This window comes from Ruditapes philippinarum, unplaced genomic scaffold, assembly GCF_026571515.1.
Source record: "Ruditapes philippinarum isolate M1 unplaced genomic scaffold, ASM2657151v2 ctg1966_1_1_1_1, whole genome shotgun sequence".
Classification (NCBI taxonomy): Eukaryota; Metazoa; Mollusca; class Bivalvia; order Venerida; family Veneridae; genus Ruditapes; species Ruditapes philippinarum.
In genome coordinates, this window is record NW_026857613.1 from 102,046 (window position 1) to 114,429 (window position 12,384).

The 12,384-nt window shown below is 34.5% G+C and overlaps 1 protein-coding gene across 1 annotated transcript in view; it reads left to right on the forward strand.

Annotated features, from left to right (window-relative positions):
* Positions 1–390: 390 nt before the first annotated feature.
* Positions 391–12,384, forward strand: part of LOC132750318 (uncharacterized) — a 33,181-nt gene continuing 21,187 nt past the window's right edge. Inside the window, exons 1-2 of the mRNA XM_060740264.1 lie at positions 391–413; positions 9,058–9,404. Of these exons, the coding sequence (XP_060596247.1) occupies positions 9,079–9,404 (326 nt within the window). The 5' untranslated portion in view covers positions 391–413; positions 9,058–9,078. The remainder of the gene's footprint in view (positions 414–9,057; positions 9,405–12,384) is intronic.

Here is a 12,384-nt window from a genome sequence, read left to right on the forward strand (position 1 = left end):
CATGTAAAGCTAATTACACGGATATATTAGAAAATCTACATATAAATCCGTGCTAAGTATATAACCATTAATTTTTTTTTTTTTTTGCAAATTTTGTTTTGGAAAATGATGGAAAATTTAAAATGATGGAAAAATTGCACGCGTTACAATACAGGACATTATCCCTGCTTATTTCAATTAACAGGTACTTTGTCCTTGAACTAGATCTTTCAGCCTAACATGAACCTAACACGTGCTTTTTTGTATACATCATGTACATAGTCTATGTTATTACGAAGTTTATGCGGACTATATTGTTTACAAATTCTAAATGTAGACAGTCGTAATTTTATGATTCTATACATCGCAAACAGTAAAGGAGTTAATTAAGAGAAAATGGAATTTTGATTTGTTTAAAATATCGATAATTTTCGGTAAGGAATAATTTGTGATTTAGAACTGTGCATGGGGGGGGACTCGTAAATAAAAAAATCATTGTGCGGACACAATTCAAAGGGTAAATAAAATATTTGTAAATCATTCCCCTTTATTATTTGAAAATGAAGCAGACTGCAAAAGGTTTTCATTTGCTATCTAGAGTTAAAACTTTAAATAAATGATAAAAGTTGTCAGGTAACCGTGTATAATATCTGTACATTTTGACCGTACCCGATACCGGATAAATTCTCAGCTCAGAGCCCTAATTACCTAACTATAAGGGTATGGCTCCAGGGTCCTCAGGTAGGGATATTATGCTTCATTTTGAAGAAATTGGGGATTTTTTTTCTGTCAGGAACAATACCAATATAAATGTGTAGTCTTACATGTATGTATTTTTGGAAAATACAATACATAAATAAGCAAATTTCAATACTAAATTAAAAATGCAGTACTATACTTTATACAGTGCTGCTTTAAGCATACAAATAGCAAAGTTCTACTTATTCATTTTTTTTATTATTATTATTAGATCTATTTATTTTATGTTTTTTGAGGGGAAAATTGCGGCCCAAAAAATGGTGATATTAAAAAGGTCCTCAGAGGTTGTTTTTTCTGTACGAAATCTGCTGTGGTCATAGTATTATTTTTACAATAGGTTTACCTCTTAGATTTGGTTTGCTATTTCTAATCATGGTCATGCAACTACATAGTTAGGTTAAGAAGCAGACGCTTGTTTTGGTTGAGTCTATTATGTTTTGTTTAGGGGTTGAGTTGTCATACACAAATTTAAAATCTATATGCATTTATTTTTTTCAAATGATTGTTATTATCTTAAATGCTTCTGGGATTGTTATTTTATCAATTCATTTGTAAATAAGATTGTTATATGTCTATTAACGGAATGATTTTAATGAACACGAAATTAGTTTACACCTTTATGTGTATTGATAACGTGATGGTTTAAGCCAATGAAAACACATCAGTATAAATTACAATCAGGCAGAGAAAAAGTTTGCAAAGAGTTAATCGATAACCTTTATGTAGCAAACAAACTTTGAATTGCAAGTATTTTTTCATATTTTTTCGGCAGGATAAACTGTCCGAGGAGGGCCAGGCATTTTCGTATCGTAAAATGGCTGCCATTTACAGTATCAAGTGATTATCCCAAGCACGACCGCGACTTAGCGCGGGAATTATAAATATAGCTAACCTTGGCGCGTCGCATAGGATGGAAAATACCTTTTTTCATATTTTATTGTAATAAATATTTACAAACTGTGTCTTTCGGGTTTTTTTTATCAATATATAACCAATAATGATGTTGATGTGAATAAATAATCATATCTCAAATCTGCGACTATGACTTACAATGAAATTCTACCTTTAGTGTATTAAAAAGGTTTTTAATTTCCTGAAATTTTATTCTGTGATTATGCTTCAAGGCAGTCAATTGACCGTGAATTTTCTTTTCATATTTTGATTTCCTTGAAATCATTTTTCTCATCTGAAGGCATGCAACTTTAATATGATGATACATTAATTACATTCCATGAAAATGTTTAAAGATATAAAATATCTCATGACATGTTTGACCATTTTACATTACACCTTTAATGCAGCAAACATAAAAAGTCTTCACAAAAAGTAGTATGCAATCGTACCTATATTTATACGAATGTATGTAATATTTTTCTTGTATATTAATTAGTTTTTAGAGTGCAAATTATAAGGTCCCTTTTCAAAATAATAGAGAAAAACAGTATAATTATGTCTAAAATGGCAAAATTCGAAATGTTGATATGGACAGTAACTGTTGTAAATGTTAGCTAAATAATTTCACAATAAAAATGATTATACTGAACTGTTAAATTTCTCAGTATACTCGGTATATATTGATTCATATACATGTAGCTTCATTTCTTAAAATTAATTGAACAAGTTGAATAAAATAATGTTATGCTAAAGCTACAGGCTCACTTTCATCCCGGCAGAGCCCCGGTAGACGTCCGGGGTGATCCGGGAACGACCGGGGTACAACCGGGAACAACCGGAGTACATCCGTAACTCTGCCGGCAACGTCCGGGAACATCCGGCATTCGACCCTGGATGGAATAAAATATTTAATATCACAGGGGTGGTCCGGGATGATCCGGGAAGGTATAGCTTTGCCGGCTTCATCCTTAGCTCTGCCGGGAATGACCGGGGTTATACCGGGAAAGCACCGTAGCTCTGCTGGCACAAACCGGGGATGATCCGGAATATGATATAGCCGGTAGAGCTACGGTCAAGCTACTGTAGAGCCCTGGTATATGCCGGCAAAGCCCCAGTAACCACAGGCAGAGCCCTGGAGGATAAAGGTAGAGCTACGGTTGATCCCGGTAGAGCCCCAGCAAAGCCCGGATCATTTCAAAAGAATAACGACAATTTGCGATGATTGCACTTGTTTGTATTAAAACCCTTTACATTTCCCTTCTATCCAGTATGGCATAAGGATTTTTCAGAAAATCATCATGAATTACTATTCTGGAACAATAGATATTATATTAAATAAAAACAAGATATGTTTGTAAAACATGTATGCCCCCAATCAGCAGCCAATTAGTCATATGATAAGGTTATTATGCATGACTTCTGACCCAGTAATCAAACAATTAATAAGGGTTATCAAGTATCTACTGGGATGACCTTAACCTTTGACCCCTTGACCCAAAACTCAATAGGGGTCATCTGCTGGTCACGACCAATCATCATACAAAGTTTGAAGTTCCTAGGCCTAAGCCTTTTTAGTTAATTGATCAGAAACCGTTTTTACCTACAAGGTCAATGTGACCTTGACCTTTGACCACCTGACCCCAAAATCAATAGGTCATCTGCTGGTCATGACCAATCACCATACCAAGTTTGAAGTTCCTAGGCCTAAGGGTTCTTTAGTTATTGATCGGAAACCGTTTTAACATACAAGGTCAATGTGACCTTGACCTTTGACCCCAAAATCAATAGGGGTCATCTGCTGCTCATGACCAATCACCATACCAAGTTTGAAGTTCCTAGGCCTAACGGTTCTTTAGTTATTGATCGGGAACCGTTTTAACATACAAGGTCAATGTGACCTTGACCTTTGACCCCAAAATCAATAGGGGTCATCTGCTGCTCATGACCAATCACCATGCCAAGTTTGAAGTTCCTAGGCCGAAGCGTTCTTAAGTTATTGATCAGAAACCGTTTTTACTTACAATGTCAATGTGACCTTGACCTTTGACCCCTTGATCCCAAAATCAATAGGGGTAATCTGCTGGTCATGACAAATCACCATGCCAAGTTTGAAGTTACTAGGCCTAAGCGTTCTTAAGTTATTGATCAGAAACCGTTTTTACTTACAAGGTCAATGTGACCTTGACCTTTGACCCCTTGACCCAAAACTCAATAGGGGTCATCTGCTGGTCATGACCAATCATCATACAAAGTTTGAAGTTCCTAGGCCTAAGCGTTTTTAGTAAATTGATCGGAAACCGTTTTTACCTACAAGGTCAATGTGACCTTGACCTTTGACCCCTTGACCCCAAAATCAAAAGGTCATTTGCTGGTCATGACCAATCACCATACCAAGTTTGAAGTTCCTAGGCCTAAGGGTTCTTAAGTTATTGATTGGAAAGCATTTTTACCTACAAGGTCAATGTGACCTTGCCCTTTGACCCCTTAACCCCAATATCAATAGGGGTCATCTGCTGGTCATGACCAATCACCATACCAAGTTTGAAGTTCCTAGGCCTAAGGGTTCTCTAGTTATTGATCGGAAACCGTTTTTACCTAAGAGGTCAATGTGACCTTGACCTTTGACCCCTTGAACCCAAAATCAATAGGGGTCATCTACTGATCATGACCAATCACCATATCAAGTTTGAAGTCCCTAGGCCTAAGGGTTCTTTTCTTATTGATCGGAAACCGTTTTTTACCCAAGAGGTCAATGTGACCTTGACCTTTGACCCCTTAACCCCAAAATCAATAGGGGTCATCTGCTGGTCATAACCAATCACCATACCAAGTTTGAAGTTCCTAGGCCTAAAAGTTCTTTAGTTATTGATCGGAAACCGTTTTTGCTTACAAGGTCAATGTGACCTTGACCTTTGACCCCTTGACCCCAAAATCAATAGGGGTCATCTACTGATCATGACCAATCACCATACCCAGTTTGAAGTTCCTAGGCCTTAAAGTTCTTTAGTTATTGATCGGAAACCGTTTTTCCTTACAAGGTCAATGTGACCTTGACCTTTGACCCCTTGACCCCAAAATCAATAGAGGTCATCTACTGATCATGACCAATCACCATACCAAGTTTGAAGTTCCTAGGCCTTAAGGTTCTTTAGTTATTGATCGGAAACCGTTTTTCCTTACAAGGTCAATGTGACCTTGACCTTTGACCCCTTGACCCCAAAATCAATAGGGGTCATCTACTGATCATGACCAATCACCATACCAAGTTTGAAGTTCCTAGGCCTTAAGGTTCTTTAGTTATTGATCGGAAACCGTTTTTCCTTACAAGGTCAATGTGACCTTGACCTTTGACCCCTTGACCCCAAAATCAATAGGGGTCATCTACTGATCATGACCAATCACCATACTAAGTTTGAAGTTCCTAGGCCTTAAGGTTCTTTAGTTATTGATCGGAAACCGTTTTTGCTTACAAGGTCAATGTGACCTTGACCTTTGACCCCTTGACCCCAAAATCAATAGGGGTCATCTACTGGTCATGACCAATCACCATACCAAGTTTGAAGTTCCTAGGCCTAAGGGTTCTTTAGTTATCACTCGGAAACCATTTGGTCTACGGACCGACGGACCGACGGACCGACAGACCGACGGACCGACGGACCGACAAGTGCAAAGCAATATACCCCCTTTTCTTCGAAATGGGGGCATAATTATGTATCAATGTTATCATTTTTGGGCGTTTTCAATCCACCGGGGCTCTGCCTGGATCATCCTGGGCTCTGCCGGGGCTCTGCCTGGATCGACCGGGGCTCTGCTTGGGTCAACCGGGGCTCTTCCGGCGTCATCCAGGAACGACCGGGAAAGCACCGGCATGAACCGTAGCTTCACCTGGGCTCTGCCTGGATGATCCGGAGCGCATCCTGGGTGGTTAGTTGGGACTACCGTAGTGCTGCCGGGGTAAGTGTGACCGCAACAATAATTTCACCCCGGATCATCCCGGTAACTTACCGGGATGGTCCTGGGCTCTGCCGGGAGTAAGTGAGACCGCAGCTTAAGCTTGCAAGTCTATTCAATAAATTCAGTTTAAATTGAACCTTTAAGTATCACTCATTCAATATCCTCTATATTATAATGAGGAAGTGAAAACTTTTGGCTGGAGTCCCTGTACAATAATAATTTCCTGATTTTTATCAATATGTAAACATGATGTTTACATTTATTTAGAGGTTGCCATGATCATTACATTATAAAAATATAATAATTAAACTAAATAGATAAGGAAAAACTGGTAAACATTGATTTTATACTTGGTTGTCCATTATTTATTAAAGTTACATTTAATAAATGTCATAAAAAACTAACTAGCGACATTTCATTAATAAATTGTGTTTTATATCGACTCCAGGTCTTATTTTGGTGTCCAAACAACCAGAATGAGTTTTATAAGCATAAAAATAGGTAACCTCATTGTGGCGAAATGGGAAATACAATTTCTGTTTGCATGAGAAACTCCGCCTTCGGATCATCCGTACATCAATATTAAATCAACAAACATGACTATAAGTGGCAGTCCTAATTTAACGGTATATTTCCGCATGGTAACGTATGTTTTCATACAAATTTAATCTTTTAATGAGATTATTACTTTTACTGAACCCCAGGTTTAGTGCACCGTGAAGCTTAAACGGTTAGTGTGTTTGCACAAGAAAATATCACATTTGCTGTGTTCCGGATAGCAACTATAAAACTGTGACGTAGCGCATACACGAGCTCATAATAGTCTTCATTTGCATGTTAAAATTCGTATACGAACTTTAGTGGTACCGTGGGGTTTCCCGTTTAAAATCCTAATTTATGAACAATATTTGATGAGATTTACAACAATACTATTAAACAGGTTAATGAAACTGTAGAATGTTTGATTTTTAGGCCGACGGCAAAATATTTTTACATATTTATTTAATGTAACTTTAAGGTTTGATAAATTAAAAAATGGACTAAAACTTACTGCTCAAAATTCAATATTTAGCTGCCTATTATATTTATACCTTTATATTTGTACCTTTTGAAACTTTGTCTGCTTTGTTAGAGACCATAATCCATACTTTCAGCCAGGCATAAGGTCACATAACTGTTATGGCAAAAATTATGCCCTTTGTATGTCGCCCGCTATAGAGTATAGGACTATGCTCCTCAAAAACAAATGGTGCAGCTTCAGTCAAGAATGACCAGTATAAAGTCTTGTTGTGCATATTGTCAGCTTGATTTTTGTCAGAGTTATGGCCCTTTGAATTATTTGTGCATTTAAGTTTTGTCAAGACTAATCAGTTTCTTTAGATTTTCTTCTTATGCAGTTTGGGTGAAACAAAATTACAGGATTCAAGTTCTTGTGCATTATAAATTAATGTGTTTTCGAGTCGAATGATTTTTGGCTGAGTTATGGTCCTTGAATAAAAAAATGCAGTTTGGCTGTAAATTATTTTTGTGTCTTCTTCTACACAGTTAAGCTACAAAATGCTACAGTAAAGACATAAAAGACATAAAAAGAACCAATATGGTCAATCACGTACCCCTCAATGTTACAACTGCTTTTAAAATTGGCTGTCATCTGAGGTGACATTTGAGCAGTGATCACTCTTGTTTCACCTTCAAATTTCAGTGATATATCAACCCCAGACATCATTAATATGAGGGAAATGTAATCAATTTATCATGTTTCATTTTAAGCCAGACTATTCATTGAATAGGGAGAGCTACTGTAGACTGACCCAGGCATCAGTGTGTCACACTTCAGTTTAGTTTTTGCATGCAAGTTGGTATCTCCAAAACTACACATATTTAGGAAATAGATATCAATTCTGAGTGCATTGTTGTAGAATAATGCACGGTTTGAGTTAAATGCGTAGTAATATAATCACGAAGGCCGATAGGCCTGAGTGATTAATTACAAAGCATTTGAACGAAAAACGTGCATTATTATACAATAATGCACGAAGAATTAATATCTATTTCCATTCTAACACGTCAAGAAAAAATATAATTATTATTATAAAGTTGGACTAAATGTTTGGTGGTTAAATTTGTTTTCGCCAGAAACGTTCTTTAAAGGCTGTTCCTGGGTTGATAAAAACTGTCGTTAAATCTACCATGAGTAATAACATTTTGAGAATAACGAATTTTGAAAACGTTGGCAAAACTTTGTTTGTTTATTTTATTTCACTCTATAACTTTTCGAGCGAAATACAAATTATTAAAAGTGAAATAAATGTAAAACTTAACTCGTTTGCGACATTAAAATAGCGTACTTGATTTGATTGTTTTTCCCGTGCTGTTTGGCGCTACATTGTGACGTCACGTAAACAACACTTTAAACGTCTGTACAGCGTTAACGACTGAATTAAAGATACTGGTGTTCGGATTTATTTTCTTAGTTAGACCATTTTCTTTCATTCTAGATAGTTTTCACAACAAAATTCGACAAAAAATATTTTTATTTATCAGATTTTTCAAACAAAATGGCGCCCTCAATGTGAAAATACACAGGGAGATAATAAGAACGGCGAGTGCATTGTTGCAGAATAATGCACGCTTCGGGCCTTCTTTGTTTATATAGAAAAAATTACGATAGTGTTAGAATTATGAATTTAATAGGAGGGCACTGTCCATAACTAATAGACTTTTGTAGAATTATCGGCCCTTTATGAACTTCAAAAGTTCTACATTATCCAGGCTCTTGTTTATCAAGCACTGAGAAAATCAGAATAATCAAGAGCACACCATCCTACTGACAGCTCTATAGTGTTCATTTAATTAAATTTGTTCATATTGAAACTGTATAAAGCTATACATGTATATCTGCTGTCTGTTAAGTTAACAAAATTATTGTTTGAATTCTGGAGGAAAACGACTCTAAAATTACTTGTATGAAAGAAAATAGATAACAAAATATTTTGTTCTAGAACATTTAATTCTGTTTTAAATAATGTCAAGTGATCAACCATGTGTTCTAAATAACTGAGACATTTCATTTTGCAACTGAAGAATCTACCATATGATTACAGAAACAGCCTAATTTTTACCTTTTATACATTATTTTTTATAAAAGTATTTCATTATTATATAGCTTTTTTTGAAAATTTAAATGGAGAATCAAAAGGGTGTTATTTCCCTAAACCAAATGTATTGTTTTGGGCCCTATTAAAGGCTATATTGGGAAAACAAAGCAAAAAGGTTATATATTTTTTAATAATGTTTGTAAAAATTTTAACATCATTTTTCAGTCACGAAAACAATTTTTAGCCGAAAAAATTTTATAATATGCACTTTGCATTATTGCGATTAGGCAAACTTGAGATTACTTATAAGCTGGTATAATATATCCATAAAATTGCATTGAAAGTAGTTTTTTTTATTTTTGTTTGATTTCAGAAGAAAAAAACACGTATTTCAATGTTGAAGGTTGTGCCTATCTGTAAAAGTTGTGCCTTAAATAGGATTTCTGAAAACAGAATGTTTCAACCAGCCACGAAATTCAGGACATTTGTTCGAGCTTTAGGGCGGAAGAATATCCTTTTAGAACAGCTGCCCGCTTTCTTCTGCATAAATAAGAACACCGAGGAGAGACGTTTACATACGTCAACATTATCGATCTTACGTCAGGAGCCGAAGAAAGCGTTTGAAATAGACTTGCCGCAGCTTAAAGTTCCGGAAATCAAGCGAGATGAGTTGCTCACGTTCAGAGGGTTGGAAACAGACTTTCCCTGTTTAACAAGGAAGTAAGTTTCACTTTCTGTTATTTGATCATTTATATTTACATCATTCTTTGTAAGTGTTTTAAAGTAGCTTTGTCAGTTATACAGTACGGTAGTTTATTTTAAATGTCTAAAATCTTATAGTTTATTTTAAGTGTGTCATTTATAGTTTATTTTAAGTGTTTGTAAGTGGCTAATTATGTCATTTACCAATATTATTTATTTTAAGTTTTTTAAAGTGGCTTTGTCATTTTTAATTTATCTTTAGTTCTTTAAAGTGGCTTTGTTATTTTTAATTTATTTTTAGTGCTTTAAAGTGGCTTTGTCATTTTTAATTTATCTTTAGTGCTTTGTCATTTTAAATTTTTCTTTAGTTCTTTAAAGTGGCTTTGTCATTTTTAATTTACATTGTATCTTTAGTGCTTTAAAGTGGCTTTGTCATTTTTAATTTATCTTTAGTGCTTTAAAGTGGCTTTGTCATTTTTAATTTATCTTTAGTGCTTTAAAGTGGCTTTGTCATTTTTAATTTATCTTTAGTTCTTTAAAGTGGCTTTGTCATTTTTAATTTATCTTTAGTGCTTTAAAGTGGCTTTGTCATTTTTAATTTATCTTTAGTTCTTTAAAGTGGCTTTGTCATTTTTAATTTATCTTTAGTGCTTTAAAGTGGCTTTGTCATTTTTAATTTATCTTTAGTGCTTTAAAGTGGCTTTGTCATTTTTAATTTATTTTTAGTGCTTTAAAGTGGCTTTATTGTATAAAGTTTAAAAAAAAACTTGATAAAAGTTTTGGAAAAGCTGAATATTTTTGGTATTAAGAATTTCATTACAGCAATATTATAATGTATGTATGTGCAGTGTTTTTGGGGTTTTTTTGGAGTTTTTTTTTTTTTTTTTTTTAAATTGAAGTTCAAACAGAATAATAATAATTAGAATATCATTGCTTGTCAAACAAAATTGCTTTAAATTTTTTTGACATATTTTATTAAATTGTTCAGATTTTTAGCAACACCCACAATGTGTAGTTTTAGTTTTAGTTTTACACTCATATAATGTAACATAATTACATTGCAAACCTAGAGCATTTTGAAAGTCATCCAACAATCACTTGGGTCGTAAATGGCAGTCTTCAGTTTGACATAGTTTCCCACTAACCCTCAAAAGTCACGTTCAATTCATACAGAATAAGTGCGTTAAAGGTAAATTTTGTAAATGGTTATTGCTGCATTGTTATAATTTTGGCTCCAAAATTGATTGCCTATTTAAGATTTAACTTCTACGTTATTTGATAATAAGCTACTATTATATGCTATAGTACTAGTCTGAGTTCATTGATTTGAACGTACTAAATTTTGATAAAAGTTGTATATGTCCTAGATTTACGATGTCAGTTTAACTAGTACGAGTGTGTCAAAGGTTCATCAACATTATCAAGTGTGAATATCTCCCAATATCTTAACTTATCTGTCATAGGGTGAGAAAAATTTGCAGTCTGACTGAGATTCGGACCCAGTACCCTCAGAATACTGATTCACAGCTCAACCAACTGAGCTATCCCGCCACTTACACATTTTCTCCCCTCAACAGTGAAAAAAGTTCTAAACCTTAACAAAATATAACTAAAATGTAAAAATTATTTAACGCCCACTGAAGATTCTGTTTACTTAGTTCATTGGTTTTTTTTTAAAGAGTTGCAATTTAAAAATTTAGCTTTGAGCGGCACTTTAGATATAAAGTTTGTTGAGTGAAAGAGAAAATCACGTACATGTGAACATCTGACACTGCCATTTGATCATGGTCTGCCTAAGGTCGCAATCTAAGTCATTAGATATTTATGTTGATTTATTTCCTTTAAAAACCTTTTATGTCTGTAAATATAATTAATGATGATATTATGTATAATGATTGAAAGATGGTCATTGTCCATTTAATACACATGTAGTTAGTGTGGTAGGGGTGAGGGGTTCAATTTTGAAAGTCTAATATTGTTGCAATATTTAATCATTCTAGCTTTTAAACTTTAAAAATTAATTTTTCATTGATAAAGAAATTAATACACAGTACTTTTAAACTACATGGTATTCACTGAGTCAGTGTGACAAGTCACTAATATAATCTCAATGACCTGGTTTATATACTGACATTTCACTCTTACTATCCATGAACAAATATTTCATGCCAGTATGTCCTAGTTTTCTTTTGAATGGGAATTTTTTATATTTACATAAAATTTATTGTACCGGTATATGAATTTTATGATTTAGGCCACACTGTTAAATTGTTTGTTTGTTTTGTTGGATTTTAAGTTGCATTGACACTGTAAAAGGGGGCATCTGTGGAAGAGTGATTAAGGTCATTGACTTCAAACCACTTGCCTCTCATCACTGTAGGTTCAAGCTGAGCATGCGTCGTTAATTTCTACATGTGAGAAAGCTATCCAGCAGAGGTCTTCCTCTACCAGTAAAGCTGGGAAGGTCCATATGACCGATATTGTGTTGGTGTGATGTAAATCCCAACCAAAAGACTCTGTAAAGGTAATATGGCGACTTTCCACCTCAGGAAGACCTCGGATGCCCCTTGTGCATTATTTAAGGCACATGCCGGCAGTGTGTGTAGAACCACTGATCTTTCATCAGCTGACTGGATAACTTCCTCAGTCATGAAAGAGCCTAAAGTTCTGGACCCACAGCAGTAAATAGGGGGAACTCAAATTTGAAGTCAGCAACCTGTACCTCTCAATTGATCTCATGCATATAAAGGCTTTGGAAGTGTAAAAAATACAATAAAATAGCATTTTTTAAGCAATTTATTTTGATTCCATTTTTACTAATACAGCTACAAATATGTGATATTTTTTGTGAAGACCTCATACATTTGCTATAGCAGCATATTTTTATTTTGCTAACCCTATAAATATTTACGAAATTAGATTTCTCAGTCAGTTACAAAATGATTTTTTTTTTGTATATTTCTGTATAGCTGTTTTAAGTTAAAGAAATATTAGCTGC